This window comes from Hyperoodon ampullatus, assembly GCF_949752795.1.
Source record: "Hyperoodon ampullatus genome assembly, chromosome: 18".
NCBI classification, from domain to species: Eukaryota; Metazoa; Chordata; class Mammalia; order Artiodactyla; family Ziphiidae; genus Hyperoodon; species Hyperoodon ampullatus.
The window spans coordinates 47226232-47243448 of record NC_136931.1 but is presented as its reverse complement, the minus strand read 5'-3'; the positions used below and the strand labels follow the sequence as shown (position 1 = coordinate 47243448).

At 59.5% G+C, this 17217-nt stretch overlaps 1 protein-coding gene across 1 annotated transcript; it reads right to left on the bottom strand.

The window, feature by feature from the left end:
- Positions 1 to 7084: 7084 nt before the first annotated feature.
- ARHGAP33 (Rho GTPase activating protein 33) lies at positions 7085 to 16980 on the bottom strand (the record flags this gene model as incomplete). Its single annotated transcript, XM_079722992.1, has 16 exons — positions 7085 to 8734; positions 8828 to 9493; positions 10543 to 10617; positions 10698 to 10843; positions 10947 to 11100; positions 11736 to 11881; positions 13277 to 13384; positions 13469 to 13551; positions 13629 to 13773; positions 14978 to 15080; positions 15164 to 15316; positions 15407 to 15466; positions 15550 to 15616; positions 15702 to 15779; positions 15867 to 15989; positions 16888 to 16980. The coding sequence occupies 16 exons, from the start codon at positions 16978 to 16980 to the stop codon at positions 7476 to 7478; spliced, it is 3459 nt and encodes a 1152-aa protein (XP_079579118.1). The 3' UTR covers positions 7085 to 7475.
- Between the last annotated feature and the right edge of the window lie 237 nt (positions 16981 to 17217).

Genomic DNA, 17217 nt, shown 5'->3' with positions numbered 1-17217 from the left:
CACAGACCCCATCCTAGCACACAGACGCTTCCCTAAACCTCAGCCCGTGCCCCCAACCCTCAGACCCTCTCCCAGCCGACAGACCCCAGCCACTACCCTCAGACCCCTCCTCAAGCCTGCAGACCCTGCCCTCAGACTGTCCTCCTCCCTTGGACGCCTCCCTCTCACAGCCCGTAGACCCCAGCCCCTCTCAGGTCCTAACCCTCAGACCCCTCTTCCTCCAGCCCCTCGGTAGTCTTCAGACCCTCTTCCCAAGCCCCCAGACTCCTTTCCTTGGCCCAGATCCTATCCCCGTAGCCCTTACACACTCTCTCCCAGAGGGAGCCCCCAGCCCTCAGATTTCCATAGATCCTCTTCACTCCCAGACCCCCTTGGACCCTGACCTGTTGTGTAGCTGTCCCAGAGCCCACCCCTTTTCTCATTCTGATGCCTCTCTCCAAAGCAGACCCCTCCCGAATTGCCTTTTTTTCCCAGCCTGCCCCCCAGGACTCCCAGCCAGCTCTGTCTTCATTGCCCCCCCAGAGGTCTAGTCCTTCACTTCCTCATGCCCTCATGAGACCCGCTAGCTGATCCCTGGCCAGGAGCTGAGTCCAGAGCCCACAGATGCCCTCACTGCGTTCTCGCTTCCCCGTGGAGCTGGGCTCCGTTCGGGATCCAGGAGGCCAGGTGGGCCATCTGCATCGCCTGGCTATGGCCAGGGACCCAGGCTGGGGCCTCACCCGGCTCCTGCGGAGAGGTGAGAGTTTGGCTGCTGGAAATGCCTGGGGGGACAAGATCAAGGGGCAGAATGGAGGGTGCGACTTCAGTTGGCCAGCCAACAAGTGTGTAGCAGGCACGTATCGTGTGCCAAGGCTCTGTTGTCTGAGATGGGGATTTATGGGTAAACATGACCTTCTGGGTCATTGTGAATGAAATCTAATATGAGAATTTAAGAGAGTGATGAGAATGATGTAGAAAGGAGAGGTAAAGAGGATGGCCTTCCGGATAGGGTGATACTTGGGTCCTCCAGTATGAGTCAGTTAGGCAAACAGCTGGGGGGAGAGCCCTTCAGAAAGATGGACTCGCCTGTGAAAAGGCCCTGAAGTCAAAACACACTGGGTATGTGTAAGTAACAGCAAGGAGCAAGGGGACTCAGGGAGAGAACTGAAGCTGAGGGGCAGCAGGTACAGACAGGAAGGGGCCTTAAGAGGGGCGTGAATTTTGTTGGATTTTGTTCTGTGTGTGATTGGAAACCATCGGAGTTGTAGGCAGGAAATTAACACTATCAAATTTAGTTTCTGTTTCTCATTGATTTTTGTAAGTTGATTGTGTATCCAGCCACTTTCTGAACTTGCTTAATAGTTGTAATTGTGTGTTGATTCTTTTACTTTTTTGTTATCTGCAGACGGTGACAGTTTGGTCTCAGCTATTCAATCTTTAAACTCCCATCTCTTTTTCCTGTCATAAGCTATTGGCCAGAACTCCCAAACTTTGTTGTCAATGGCCATCTCTTTCCTTGTTCTTGATATTAAAGGGAAGAGCCTATGTTTCTGCACTAGGTACCATGCTTGCTCTTTGGGTTTTGGTTTGTAATTTTTATCAAGTAAGGAAGTTCCCATCTATTCTTAGTTTTCTGCGGTGGTTTTTTCTCTCTCCCTAATCATAAGTGGGTATTGAATTTTATCAAGTGCTTTTTTCTACTGATGCAGTTATACGTGATTTTTGTCCTTTAATTCATGAATGTGTTTTGTTACATTGATAGATTTTCTTTTGTTGAATCATCCTTGCTTTCTGGGAAAAAATCGATTGGGTTACCCTTTTTACTTTATTTAGGGGCTTTGCGTATATGATCATAAATTGAATTGATATATAGCTTCATTTCTGACTCTGGAAACTCTCATCTGGTTTTGGAGTTAAGGTCGTACTAGCCTCATAAAAATGAGCCTTGCCCTCTTTTTCTATTTTTCTGTTTTGGACCAACTTGTATAAGGTTATACGTGAAATGAAGTGATTATCGTAATGATTATATTGTGAAATGATTTGTGTTTTAAGATGATCCCTCTGCAGGGCAAAGCAAATGCAGAAAACCAGTTAGGATGCCATTGCAAAAGATGGTAGGCTACTGAGTGAAATAGGATGCAGTAAATGTGATATTCAGAGGTTCCTGAAGGACCACATTTGGAAGGATTTTGAGGCAGAGACCAAGCTAGGTTGGACCAAGTACGTGATTAATTAGCTGTGTCTGCCAGTTACATAGGAATGCAGGGACAAAGACACCATGGGTATATGGGATAGAGTCTGGAGGAAGAGGCACTCAGGGATGATGGATGCAGAGAAACAGGGCTTGGGACATGATGGGTGTGGAGATGAAGGGTTGGGAGTGGGGCTCTGAGCAGGATGATGGTGAGTAGGGGATTGGCGAGGGCATGGAGGCTGAATCCAGAGGAGGTTACTACCTGGATTCAGCTCTTAATGGCAGTGTTCAAAAATAAACTTGAGAGATTTCCTGATAAAATCCAGAGAGTTTGCTTTTCTTGAATTTGGTGCTGACCACATGGGACCTGTATTCATATAGTGAAGTGGAGCTGGGTGGAGCCTGCCTGCCCTAGACAGTGCACGAGGCTCCTGTAAGCCCAAGTGCCCATGAAGTCCACTTCCTCCTGGCCCCTGGGTACCTTGGTGTGATTTTGACACCTCTGGGATGGGGGATGGATATTGGCATGGCAGGTAGATGTCACCTTGTTCCAGTTCTGTGGACTTAATGGTGAGGACTGTGTTGAGATGGATTCTGAGGCAGAGTCCCCAGCGGCTGGAAGGTGGGCGCTCCAGGACATAGAGACGGAACCTGGAGTCAAGGAGGGACTGTGGGGGCAGGGAATTGGGAGAGGACCTCTGCCCCCGGAGTAAGGGGCAGGGGTAATCCTCAGCCCTGCTGCCCGTCTGTTGTCCAGGTAGATGGTGAGAGCTCTGCCGGGCAGACGGCGCTCTTCCTCGCGGCGCTGCTGGGCCACAGCTCTGCCGTGCAGCTCCTGCTGGCCTTTGGTGCCAGCCCCAACCAGTGAGTGGACAGGTGGTGATGCCCCACTCTCCCAGCGCCCTGAGTCTGAGTCCCAGAGAGCCTGAGAGCCAGGGCTGTCTTCCCCAGAGGCCTGTCTCCCTCAGACCCCCTTCCATCCCCAGGGACCAGCCCCCACCTTGTTCTCTCAGTTCGCCCCTTCTTGTCCTCCAGTGACTATTCCCGTTCTCCCAGTGCCTCCCATGCCCACCGCTATCCTCTCACCCTCTCAGACTCCAGTGTGTTCCCAAGTGAGCCCCCCATCTTGATAGCCACCTCCCATGATCATAGTGACCCCTTTATCCCTCAGTCCTCCCATCCTGCCACCTCCTGTCCCTGTTCCGTCCCTTTCCTAATCCATTACTGTCCTCATCGTTCTGCTGCCTGGACGGCAGCACACCTGTGCATGCGGGCGCCTTCTCGGGCCGCAGCCTGGTGATGCTGCACGTGCTGCAGGCGGGGGGTGACCTGCGTCTGCATGGCCAGCAGGGTCGCACCCCTCGGGAGTGGGCAGAGCTGGGAGGTGAGCCGTGGCCGGGGGTGGTGAGGGCGTCAGGGCGGGCGCCCCACCCTGCCTCACCCCACGGGCCACCCCCTGTCCGGGTGCTGGAGCCGTTACAGCTCTGCCGTGCCCACACATCCGCACTGGTGCATGGCAGTGAGTTGGCACCCACTGCACCCCTGGGCCAGTTGCAGGCCAGCTCTGGACAGAGCCTGTGTGGTGGTGTGCGGCTGATGCAGGCCGACAGGTAACAGCCCACATCCCGAAGCCTGCCCGCCCACCACTCCCAGCTACCCTGGACTTACTCTCAGACGGCCCTTTACCCCAGGGCACGGAGGCCGGAGCAGATCAGGAGAACCCCCCAGATCCCAGCCTTAGGGTTCGGCCAGGTAAGCGGGAGACGTTGGAGGGAGTGGGGACCACTCTGTCCTCTTCCTGCCTCATGGTCCCGCTCCCACCCCCAGAGGAGCAGCTTGTGGCCACTGGGGCTGGTGACAGGCGGACCCTGAGGAGCTGCTGCCAGCCTGGGGTGAGCCCGACGGCACCTACGAGAGCAGCTCCCACACCCTCATGGCCAAGTGAGAGAGAGACCCCTCCCACACCCCTGCCTGGCTGTGCAGCAGAGCTCGGGGGAGAGTCCAGCTCTCCTCTCCCCTTACAGGGAAAACCCCCTTGTCTCAGACCCACACTCTCTCCCCCTCCCCGTTTCTCCAGCCTCCTGTGGAGGGCCACCCCGTGACCGTGACCGTGACCATGACCGTGTGGCAGCTGAAGGCACCTGGAGCCCAGCCTGATGTGCTGTTGCCTGACCTTCAGCACTGCAGGTACGTCACCCCAGCCTTCCCGCCAGGCCAGCCCAGTCCTGCAGAGCAGTCTCCTGCCTGCCCTCCCGACTCAAGTGTTTCGGAAACAGAAGCCCAGGGAGTGTGGCAGTGGCCGCGGTTACAGTCTTCACCTCTGGGCCAGCGCTTAGCGTGAAGCCCTCCTACCGGTGTGACCCCTCCCCACGGGCAAGTGGGTACCCAGTTCTGCGCACTGTCTTGTAGGCCTCTGAGAGGAGGCGGGCGTAGGGAGGGGCACCACAGACAGGGTGCTGGTTCGACCACTGCCAGGCTGTATGACCCGGGGGCTCAGTTTCCCCTCCGTCTGGTGGCTGAGGCAGATGCTCAGCCCCTGGTGCGTGGTGACCTGCGCCCGAGGGCAGCCCCCTTCCCCGTGTGGGTTGGGGCCTCCTCACGAGTGGCCTGCTCTCCGCCTGCCCAGCGCCCTGCACCACCCCAGCCTGTTGCTGCTGATGGCACTGAGCCCCTCGGCCGACCCGTCGGGGCTGTGCCTTCTCTTCGAACCCGTGTGTCTGGGACCGAGAGAGGGGGCCCCTGCCCTGTGCCGGCCGGCCGCCCGGCCACCTGCCGCTGCAGGTGCTGGAAGCCCTGCTGTTCCTGCAGGCCCGCTGGCGTGCTCCTGGCGGCCTCAGCTCCCATGCTGTGCAGCTGATGTGGCCAGGCCTGGCCAAGGTGGGCAGCCTGGAGCACGGGCGCCCGCTGCACCAACTCTGGCTGCGGCCCAGGTGAATGCCTGCCTCACTTGCCTGCCACTGCATCCCTGTCCGGCGGCCACTGGCTCACCAGGTTCCTTGGCCTCCACAGGCCACAGCAGGGCTACCCATGGGGAGGCCCAGGCCCAGGCCCAGGGCTGCCCCCACCTCCCGAACTGTACCCGTGGTTGCCACTTGAGCTCATCTGCGGTAACACGCCTGCCGCCACCTCACACCTCTACAGCTTCTGCATCCTGGCCCAGGAGGTCTTCACTGGTCAGCGAGTGACCCCGCTCCCTGCCCCAGTGAGGCCCCCCACCCGTTTGGGTCCCCCAGTCATGCTTCCTCACAGGAGAGCTTCCCTGGGCTGGAAGAGAAGGGCCTGAACTGGAGGCTGGTGAAGGCTGAACTGGAGGCCGGTGAGAGCCCAGCCCTGGACCCCCTGGTGCCAGCCCCCTACCAGGCCCTGGTTCGGGCTGGGCTGGGTCTAGGGCCTGCTGACCGCTGGGGCAGCCTGCAGAGTACACGATACCTGCTGCGGAAGGCCATGGCTCAGGTATAGGGCAGGTCGGCCGGGGTGGGTGGTAGCCCTGGCACCTCAGGCAGGGCCCGTGTCCCACACCCGGCCTCCTCTCCACAGGACTCAGCCTCTGAGGTGAGCTCCCCAATGGATTGGACCACACTGTGCCCTTCACCCCAGGGTTCTCCACCAGGTTAGAGGGCAAGGAGAGGACGGTAGCAGGTGCTAGGCACAGGTCAGCTGTGCCCCCACCCCATTCCAACCAACTGGTCTGTTCCCCCAGAGCCAAGACTGCACTCAGGCCTGTGCCCCCTGTGATGTCCCCAGGCCCCTCCCCATCCAAGGTAGGAGCCAGGACAGGCATGTGGAGGACCCAGGGAGCTGTGGGGCACCTGGGCAACCATGCCAGCTCTCTGCTGTCGCTCTCTGCAGGTCATGGGCCACAGCAAAGTCCAGAGGGGTGCAGCCTGGGACTCGGGCAGCAGTTCGAGTCCCAGCCCCAGCCTCTGCCCAGGGCACAGCCCCACAGCCAGGGTCAGCCTGGACCGCTGCCTGGAGCCCAGATCAACAGTATGGATACCCTGAGCCCTGCGCCACCATCCATTTGCTCACCTGTGACCCCTCCCTCCAGTTGTCACCAACCCCAATTTCCCTGGCTGCCTCTTCTCTGATCAGGGACCCGCTGGGACCCCCAACTGTCCACTCGATGACCTGTGACCCCCAACCAACCCTGCTTCCCTCAGGGCCCTGCCCTGTACTCCAGCTTTCAGGACTCAGCCTCCCTGCTGGGGACTCAGAGCTCTGAGGAGCAGTTTGAGAGGAAGTTCTCAGCCAAGATCCAAGCCCTGCAGGGGCTGCGGCGGCACACACACAGGGCTGCCCTGCTGGACCCCCAGCCCTGTGAGCCCACCACCTGCCTACTGACCCACAGGGAAGCTTCCCACACCCTGGAGGCTGCTGGCAGGGAAGGCCGCGAGGGCAGGTGAAGCCGAGGGCCCTGAGCCCCGCCCCTGCCCCACCCCACCCTCCCCGGGCCATCCTGAGCTCCGTGGCCTCCGGGTGGCAGCTCTGGTCTTTTACTCCTGCAGGTGCCCAGCCCTGAGCTGATCAGAGGAAGTCTCTTCTCCAGCCTGAAGAAGTGAGAAATGGGGCACTGGTGGGATGGCCACAGGCCCCTTCCTCATCCCTGAGATAACCCTCAGTCCAACCCTACCCGCCTGCCACCGCCCCGCCCCCCCCCAGGATGGATCTGCTGGAGGAGATCATAGCAGAGCTACAAGGTGGATGCCAACTTGAAGACAGGCCCAGGCTCAATCCCACTCCTGACACAAATTGTTAGGGCACCCATGGCCCCTTCTCTGCAGATATCGCCCCTCAGAATCTCCCAGGAGTGACTCGCCACTTAGCACCTGCTGAAATGATAAAATGAGAAAGCAACCCATCTGTTACTGCCTCTTTATTCACTGAGCCTGGCCCCAGCATGACACTAGCAGCCACATTTTCACCATTTTTATTCATTCATTTTGTCAGATGGTTTAGTGGGGTATGTGGGGGGAGATGGCAGGAGCTGTCCCCCCACCCCCTGTGCACAGGACAGGACATGCTGGGAACTCCTGGAGAGAAAGGGAGGACAGGGAGTCAGCCTAACCCTCTCAGATTTGTGCAAGAGCCCCCACGATGGAGGATGGTGGGGGGATGGGCATGCCCTTCAGCCCAGGGTAGGTAGGCTATGATAACAGGTTAGGGACCCACATCAGAGGCAAGTTACAAAGTTAGAAACCTGGGGTAGGGGTCAGGAGCTCAAGAAAATACAAAACAAGGGATAAGGTTGGACCAAGATCAGTGAGGGAGAAGAGAAAGTAGGAAGGTCTCTCCCAGCTCTGGCTCAACAGTAGCTTCGGGTCTGGCCCTCAGAGTGGAAGGACCAGCTGGGAGTGGGGTAGGGGGGTGGGGGACCAGCCCCCTCCCTTCCTTGCCCCCCACTCCTGTACAAGGACCCTCGGTGGTGCTCGCCCCCCCTCCCATAGGCTGGTGGGGCTGCCCTGTAGGGGAGAGGGTCTGGAGGGCCCCAGGGCCCAGGCACCCTGTGAGGGGTGTGGTGGCCCCAGGGGGCCCGCTGTTTCTGGGGGAGGCGGGGGGCTGGGGGACCAGGATCAGAGCGGCTTCTGGGGTGGGCCGGAGGGGAGGAGGAGCTGGAAGAGGCAGGTGAGGGACCCCTGGGCCCTAGGGCTAGGTTGACATAGAGGGGCTCAGGTCGGGTGGGGCGCCGGGCAGGGTGCTGGGGGGCTGAGTAGGCAAGGTGGTCGTGGGGAAAGCAGGAGGGGGGTGGTGGGTAACTGAGCAGGAAGTCGGGGGACCTATGGAGTGGTGGTGATTGGCCAAGCATGCCGTACGAGGCATTGAGCCTATCTGGGGGCATGGAACGCAAAGGACTCCAGGACCGGGTGGGACCAGAGTAAGGGGACCCCTCGCCTGCCTCGATCTCATAGTACAGGTTCTCTCCTCTGTCCAGTGGTGCAGGGGGACCCAGGGGGCTCCTCCAGACTGGGGCCGGGGAGCTGGGTTGGAAGGATGGGGAGCCGAGAGGGTACAAGCCTGGTCTGGGGACCCCGAGGAAGGATGGCAGGCACTCCCGGGGGGCTGAGGAGAAGAAGCCAGGGGTAGGAACCTGTGGGGGGACAGAACACAGGAAGTGGGCTGCCATCTCTGGCACATCCCTGCGCCTCCCACCTGTCCTGAGCTGGGCACTGACCTGGGAAGGGCCCCTGGGTCCCCTCCTTGAGGTCCCCGTGGGCCGCTGGCTCCTCACCAGGCTGCCGTCGGCTTGTTGTCTCGGTAGGGAGGGTGGGGGTCCTGGAGCCCAGGCAGCTGGGTGGGCTAGGGAGCGGGGGGGTGGCCCACCCCCTGAGGTCCCTGGGGGCTCACTGCCCACCTCCGGGGACCGCGAGCCATGGGAAGGGGAGTGGGGAGCAGACGGGGTGCTGCCCTGCTCCTGCTGGCTCTGTCTCTGAGCCACCTGCTGAGCCCGCTCAGCCAGGGCCAGGGCCATGAGGCGTGCTGGGTTTTTGGGAGGTGGGGGCGGGGCCCCCCCAGGGCGAAGGAGGGACAGGGGTGGGGGCAGCAGCGGTGAATCCATACCAGCACCTAGGAGGGGAGTGGGAAGAGGAGTCAGCAGGGTCTTGGGCGCAGCCTCAGGGCTGTGAGGGTGCGGGGTCGGGTGGGCTGGACAGGACTCACCGTGCTGGCCTTGGGCTCCCCGGGGACCAGGCAGTGCCAGCTTGCTGCAGATCTCCTGTTGGCAGGTGTCGCTCAGCTGGGCCTCAGCTCCACGCAGCAGCAGGGGGATGAGATGGGGGCGCAGGCCTGGGCTGGGGCTGAGGGCTGGCGCTGGGGTGGCCGAGGCAGGTGTTCCCCCAGCCCCCAGCAGCTCCAGAACAGCGGGTGGCACCGATACAGCCAGGGGCTCTGAGATGTCCAGGGCAATGGGTGAGGCAGGGCCGGTGGGCCCACGGGGCGAGAGGGCCTGGGGGGTCACCCTGGGTGGAAAGGCAGAGGCGGGGGCCGGGGGTGCCGGGCTGGCGGGAGGTGCAGGGTCCCCTGGGGTGGGGCTGCTGCATCGAAAGGTAAGGGGATCAAAGTCAAGCCCCCGGAGCCCCTCCAGGCAGCGGGGTGGGCTGAAGTCCAGCTCATCACCATCATCTAGCCAGGCTGAGGCTCGGTGTGAGGGGGAACCGGAGAGCGCCCCCAGCCCAGCTGCTGAGGACTCGGAGGACTCAGAGGACTCGGAGGACTCGGAGGACTCGGAGGATGACAGGCTTTCGCAGGAGCCAGCAGGTGCTGGGCCCACAGGAAAAGCATCACTGCTGGAGTGGGGTCGCCGTAGCCTGTGCAGCCTCTGGAGGCCTGGGAGGGCAGTATGGGGGGGCAGTTAGGGGTCAGGGGTCAGAACTTTACATACCCATATACATCAGTGAGAACAGGACACACCACCCAGTAAGTTGGGGAAATAACATGAAGAGGCACATCCCTGGATAGGGTCACAATGGCTGGGAATCCAGGGAGAGCTGTTCAGACTCGTGGGTGATAAAGGAAATAAATGGCAAGTCCATAAAGAGAATCCTTCCAGACCCAAAGGCAAGAATGAAGTCTGACGACCCCACTGGCTGTGAGCATGAGACCAGCAAGATCTCATACACAGTGGCTGGGAGTACAGCGTGGGGCGACCACGTCTGGGAAATACTTGGGCCTTGTCTTGTACAGTTGGACGTGAGCATACCGTACAGTATGCACCTCCACTCCTGGGCGAGCTCATCAGAGCCCCCAGATCCATCAGAAAGAGGGACGGACAAGCAACTCCCAAGGGGATACCCACACATGGAACACTAGAGAGTGACGGAGAGGAAGGAAGCTGAGCTATACTCAGCAGCGCGGACGGCAGCCTATAATGTAGTGGTGAGTGAATCCACATATAGCACGATACCGCTTTTAATGACACCCTTTAATTAAAGTTTCAAAACAACTAGAACTTCGCAGTATGTTATTGATGCCTGCACCTGCATGTGATAAAACTGTAAACGCAAAGGGATGAAGACTATCAAATTTAGAGGATGCCCGTGGTGGGGAGGCAGCAGGTAGGAGGGGGAGGAGTTCGCAGGTAACGAAGTGGCGCTCTTTTAGTTCTGGCCAGTGGGTTCATGAGTGTTCATTATACTATTTATTTTTTTTTTCCAAAAGGGATGAATAAAAGACTTTGAAAGGACGCTGCATGGACCAGTGATCACAGTGCATCATGAAACAAGGGTGAAGCTTTATCCAACTTATTGTACCTATGGTCCAGATTAAAAACGAAAAAGTCCAAGACCCCCAAATCTGAAAACACCACTTGGAGGCCAGCTCAGGGCCCAGTCCCTCACAGCTCCACCTGGGCATAGGCAGCGCTGCCCTGTGCTCACCAGCCCCGCTGGCCTGCGATGACAGAGACTCCTCACTCTTGGTAGATCTCAGTGTGACGGTGTCAGGTCGGCTGCCTGCAGGGAGAGGAAGAAGGGTCATGGGGGGCACTACGCAGTGCCTCTCTGACCACCACGCCAGCTGCCCGGCCTCTGACCTGAAGGCGGCGGTCGGGCACGGGTGCCCCCTAGCCAGGGAAGAGGCTTCTTTCGGGGGATGCTGGGGCCCCGGCCCAGGGCAAAGAAGGTCTTCCAGCTGCTACCCCCAGGCTTCCGCTGTTTCTCGCCTCTCTCCCCTTTCCTCCTGGAGTTTGGGTGAGACACAGGAGGCAGGCTGAGAGCTAGGGCCCCCAGGCTGGCCCCTCCCCTTCCAGGCCGGCCCCTCCCCTTCCAGGCCTCCCACTCACCTTTCCACAGGTGAAGCTGGGGCCTTGGAAGTTGTGGGCTCGATGGGCGTCCCCAGCCGGCCCTGGGTGCGAGCCTGGGCTTCTTCCAGCGTCAGCAGGCGAGTGGAGGGGCCGCTGCCCGCAAGGGACTTGGGCCTGGGGAGGAGGCAGCGGCCTGGGAAGTCGGGAAAGGGGGCAGCCGTCAGCTCTGGGACCATTCAAGGCCACAGGCAAAGCCAAGCGCTACAGCCCAAGCCCCGGCCCAGCAGCGTGCCCACCCGGGCTGGCAAGGCAGGGGGCCAGGGCGGATCAGGCGGGAACGGGTGGGCAGCAGGCAGGTGAGGAGGAGGCGTGAGGCAGAACGAGCTGATGAGGAGGCAGCTCCCAGCAGCCAGCGAGGACAGCGGCTCTGGCTTCAGTTACCTCGAGCCAGAGGGCCCTCCGACGTGCTGAATCCTGACTGGGCTGGGGTCCGGGGCAGGGCGGGGAGTCTGGGTGGGGCCGGGGCGGGGTCAAGTCTGGGGACCTCCCACCTCCTCCCAGGTGGACCCAAGGCCCCGAGCGCCCCCAGGAGCTACAAGGGGTGAAGGAAGAACGATGTCCGGGCCAAGAAGTGGGGATCCTGAGCGTAGGAGCTGAAATGAGAAGGGGGGGGAGGGGAGGGAGAGGCCGGGGCGGGGTCCTCAAGGAGCCAGAAGGGAGGTCCAGCTTCAGTGGGATAGGGATGGGGCTGGGAGCCCACCTGCCCTCCCGCTGCAGCCCGGACAATGAGGGGGCAGTAGTCAGGACATCAGGGGTGGATGGGCATACCTGCAGGGTCAAGGCCAGCAGAGGTGAAAGTGTCACTGAACAGGACGTCCACGTGGGTGAGCAGGAATTCCACCACCACCGACTGCACCCGCACCTCCCGGAAGGCTGCTGCCCCCCCCAGCCCCACTGACTCCAGCTCCATGGACCTGGATGGGAGGAGGGGGAGGGTGGCCGGGTGCCTTGAGCCCCAGCTGGTGGGTTCTGGCCAGGTGAGATAGGGAGCCTTGGAAGCAATGACTATCATGCAATGTCTCTGACCCTGTCAAACTAAAACTGCATTCTCAACCCTTCCCCGAACCTGCTCCCTCCCTGCCTATCCGATCTCAGTCAGTGTACTTCTTCTGCTGGCTCAGGCCAAACACCCTGGAATTGCCCTCAGACCCTCTTTCCCTCACACTCACATCCAATCTCAGCAGACCCTGTGGGCTCCACCCACAAAGTCCAACCAGAATCTAAACTCCGCTCCTCCACTGCCCCCACCCTGGCCCAGCCTCCATGCTCTCCCTCCTGGACCATCACACAGCCTCCTCCCTGGACTCCCTGCTCCCATCCCACCCCTACAGTCTGCTCCCCACACACAGCCAGAGGGAGCCTGTGAAGCCCTGAGTCAGATCAGGGCCCTCCTGGCTCAGAGCCCTCCTCTGGCTGCATCTCACTCCTGGTAAAAGCCAAAGTCCTCACTATGACCCACAACCCATAAGTCCCTCCCCTACCTGGTCCATCACCTCTCTGACCTTACTATCTCCTCCCCCTCAACCCCTCCCTCACTCACTCAGCTCCAGTCACACTGGCCCCTCTGCTGCTCCTCCAAAACACTAGGCCCTGACCCAGCCCCAGGACCTTTGCACTTGCTATTCTCTCTGCCTAGTTTGCTCCTCCTCAGATATCCACATGGGTCCTTCCCTCACCTTCTGCAGGTATCAACTCAAATGTTACCTTCTCAATGGAGTTTTCCCCACCCACTTCATTTAAAATTGTAAACCTCTATATTCCAGGTCTGTCTTTATTTTTTCCCCTGTAGTTCTTATACCTACCATGTACCATCTATTTTATTTATTTACTTATCTGTTTCCCAAGAAGAACTGAACTCCTCCAGGACAGAGAACTTGCCTGTCTTGGTCACCATCAAATCCTCTGGGGCTTACCCTGCTGCTGGCCATGGAAGACTTCTTCCTGAAGCCTTCACTGCCAATCTAAACATTTCAAATGCCATGGCCCTGCAGATCTCCCTTCCCCACTTTGTAATCTTTCTCCTTGCCACTCATCACCATCAGACAGTGCTCTGTGTTTTTCTTGTAATGGTTCACTGTCATCTCCTGCATGAGAATGTGAGCCCAGAGCACAGGTTCCTGCTCACTACTGTGTCCCCGGTGCTGAGAACAGGGACTGGCACACTGGCATCCAACACTTAAGAAATATGTGAAATGAACAAGAGAGCAAAAGCTGGGTGGGTTCCTGGGGTGGGGTAGGCATAGGGGGAGACTCAAGGCCGAGCCTGTGGGAGGGAGCTAGGGGGGCAGGCTGGTGAGCTGCCAGCTTACCGTAGCAGGTTGGGTGCCCAAACGATGGCCAGGTTGCGGGCATGCATGCTGGTGTTGGCACTGTGTCTCGCCATGCGGGCCAAGTGCCTCAGCAGGTACTCCAGGGTCCTGGGGGTGGAAGCGGAGGGGGACGCCTGAGCCTCAACTCCCTTGGGAGCCCACCACAGCCCTTCCCTGCCCCTCCTGGTTTACCTGTAGTGAGGCGGGGGCAGCTGCTGGATGACGTCGTGGACCCGCACCAGGCGTTCCTCCTCCCCAGGCACTGACATGGCTTCCTGAGATTGTGCGGGCATGAATGAGGGGGGCCGCACGCCTCCCAGCACCCTCCAACCTTGCCAGCGCCCTCACTCACGCTGAACTTCCCGTAGAGCTGGTATGTGAGCAAGGGGTTCGGCAGCTCTCGGAAGTAGAGCTTGCAGAGGGAGGACACGCTGTGGATGTCCTGCAGGAAGGCGGGGCCAGACAGTTCAGGGATCCTCTCACTGTCAAACTCATGCCTGAGGCCACCAGGTCAAGGAGGAGGAAGATTCAGGTCAGAGCTAGCCCACCTGGCCGTGTCCTTCCCCCGCCCCCTAAAGTGTCCACAGGTGGATGCAATCCTTTTCCTGTGCTGGGCCCTTCAGAGGCTCTCAGAACCTTACTGAGCCCCCTTCCCCCCAACAACCCTATGTGCCAAAGACAAGGGCACCCCACTTACAGAGGAGGACACTGAGGCTCAGGTGGGAGATGCCCTGCTTGTAGCTACCCAAGGCTATCTGCCTCCACAGTGTGACCGGGCTCTGTCCACAAAGTTGTGCCATTTTCCTGGCTCCAAGAGGTCACACTGGAAAATGCGGCTGAAATCCCAGCGGCCCCTGCTCACAACCTGGCGGTGTCCCACCCTCTCAGGTAAAAGCTCTATGCACGTGACCTCGGCCTCATCTCTCACTGCCCCAGGCTCCACGCTCTTGCTTCACGGCCTCCTGTCAGCGTGGAAGCCCATGCCTCACTGCCTCCCACCTCTTCGACTGTTGTTATGCATGCTGCCCCTCCTGGGCTCAGAACCCATCCTGTGGTTCTCCTCTTACTCGCAGTAAAAGCCCAAATCCTAACAGTCATCAAAAAGGCCCTGTGTGCTCTGCCCCTAATCATTTCGCAGACATCATCTCCTGCTGCTTTCCCTTCACGCTGGCTGGTCCCTCCAACGTGGATAAGCACATGGCTCGCTCCCTCACCTCCTCCACAGCGAGCTCTCCCCCAGGAGGCCTTCTCCGCCCACCCTACTGAAAACCGCAATACCCCTCCCTGGTTTCTTATTATGATCTTCCTTACCCCTGTCTTTTTTTCTCCGTACCACTCGTCACCTATTGTAAACTCTCTCATTTCTTTGTTTGGCTCCCCCTCTAGCACGTGGGCCCCGTGAGGGCAGGAGTTTCTGGCTGTCTCATTCACCACTGCGTCCCCAGTGCCTAGTGCTTGGCATGTGGCAGGTGCTCAGTGAAGGCCGACTCCTCTGCTTTGAGTGCTTGTTCTGCTCTCACCTTTCAGACCTCAGCTGGGGTGTCACTTCCTCAAGGAAGCCTTCCCTGCCCCCACCCCGGTCCAACCCTGCCCTGTGCCCTCCCAATAACTCTGTGTCCCCAGCACATGGCACAGGGCCTGGAATAGAGATGATGCTCAATAAATGTTTGCAGAGGGAAGGGGTTGGTGGAGGGTCCTCACCGTAGCCTCTGGATGTTGGATGACACACCCGAGAGCCGATAGATTCCATCTACCACCCCATGGGCCTCGATAAACTCAGAGCAGCAGCGAAGCACCTGGGGCACTGGGAGAAACAGCGGGGTCAGGGCTGGACAGGTTGCAGCCTGGGTGGGACGGTCGGGCAGGGCAGGTGGGCCCGGGCCTCACCATCCTGGCCTGAGTTGCTGAGGTGCTCTCCAAGGTCACAGCCGAACACCCTCTGCCGCAAGATGCCCCGCTGCCGCAGCCGCTGCCGGGAAGGGCGGGAGTGCATGAAGGTGCGGAGGAGGCCGGCCAGCTTCCCACGCGGCCGGGGCACAGCTGTGGGAGTAAAGGCGGGTCACACAGGGTCAGTGCAGCCCCTGGTCTGGTGGGGTGGGAGGCAGGGGCCACGCCCCTCGTTTGCATTACCTGAGGTCAGAGAGGAGATACCCTGGGGAGCTGGGACACCACCCGGGGGACCGTCAGCATCTGTGGGGCGAACAAGGGGTGGAAAGGATGGATGGCAGGCAAAGGATGCAGGAGGGCCTCCCCACTTTGCCCAGGACACTCACCCCCCTTTAGTCCTGGACCCGGCCGCTCTGTGAACAGCTCCACACACTCGCTGGGGAAGAATCCGACCTGAGGAGGGTTTGGGGTCAGTGACTGGGCCATCTGAGCTGGCGCGGTGCCCCGACCCCACCTGTCCACCCCAAGCCAGGCTCACCTGGAAGCCCCTCTTGCCCCGCCACCAGCTTCGATCCTCCGTGGGCGGCATGTCGATCACCGAGACAATGTCTCCCACCTGGGAGTGGGCAGGTGTGAGGAGGGAGGGTCAGAAGGCGCAGGGGAAGTGGGGACCCAGCTGGAGTCTGCTCCTCCACAGCCTCACCTCAAAGGACAGCTCGTCTGGTGCCTGGGCCGTGTACCGCTTCACCACGTGGGCAGCGGCCACCGCAGGGATATTGAGTGAGGCCTCCTCACTGAGGAGCAGTCGCCGGCCGTGGTTGTCCAGCTGAGATGGAAGGGAATGTGGCAGGGAGAGGCCAGAGGAAGGCGATGGTAAAGACAGAGAATGTTCCTCCATGCCCAATGGAGGCCACCACCTGTCCCCCACCCAAAAGCCCCTGTCACTCAGTGCTATTGGTCAAACACCTACATTCTTGCCCCTCCCAAAACAAAGCCGTTTCCATGTCCCAGGACTCCCCTGCCCGAAGTCTTTCTGATACACCCCTGCACCCTCGTCCTCCACAGCAGACACTGCACATCTGCTATCTAAAAACCTGCTGCTTGGGGCTTCCCTGGTGGCGCAGTGGTTAAGAGTCCGCCTGCCAATGCAGGGGACATGGGTTTGAGCCCTGGTCCGGGAATATTCCACATGCCACGGAGCAACTAGGCCTGTGCGCTACAACTAGTGAGCCTGCGCTCTAGAGCCTGTGAGCCACAACTACTGAAGCCCACATGCCTAGAGCCCGTGCTCCGCAACAAGAGAAGCCACCGCAAGGAGAAGCCCGTGCACCACAACAAAGAGTAGCCCCCGCTCCCCACAACTAGAGCGTGCAGCAACGAAGACCCAACGCAACCAAAAATAAAATAAATAAATAAAATTAAAAAAAAAAACCCCGCTGCTTTAAGCCACTCTTAGCCCGGCATTCTGTGAGCTACAGCCAAACCTATTTCTAACCAATATACCTTGAAATTCTCACATCCCTACAGCTCAACACCTGTGCGCACATGCGCGCGCACACGTTTTTCCCTCATAGGCAAGCGCCCACACACACACTGAAATACCAGCGTCTCCTCCACTCCTACTCGTTTCTTTCCTGTGCCCACACACACCCTCCCAGGCTGGTTCTTGCTCCCCAGACATCCCTCACTCACTCCCAGCTCCAAGCCCTCCTGCCCAGGCCCACCTCCATCCAGGTGAGCACGGGCCCACAGTTGAGGTTACTGTCCACCAGCCCTGACAGGGTCTCCAGGTACTGCAGCAGCAGCGGCACCAGCATCTGGGGGCAGGTGGTCAGAGTGGGCTATGTGAGAAGACTCCGCCCAAGACAGCCCACTGCCCTCCTGTACTGCCCTAGCTCGCCTCTGGCAGAGCCGAAATTCAACTTGTACGCATGGGTGCTGCTCCACTCGCTCTTAAGTACTGAAATGCTGTCATATCAATTGGTTAAATAGATTATGCCGAGTCCCTGTGTGCCCCCATTGGTCTGGCCATTCTGAGCCTTCCATGGAACCCC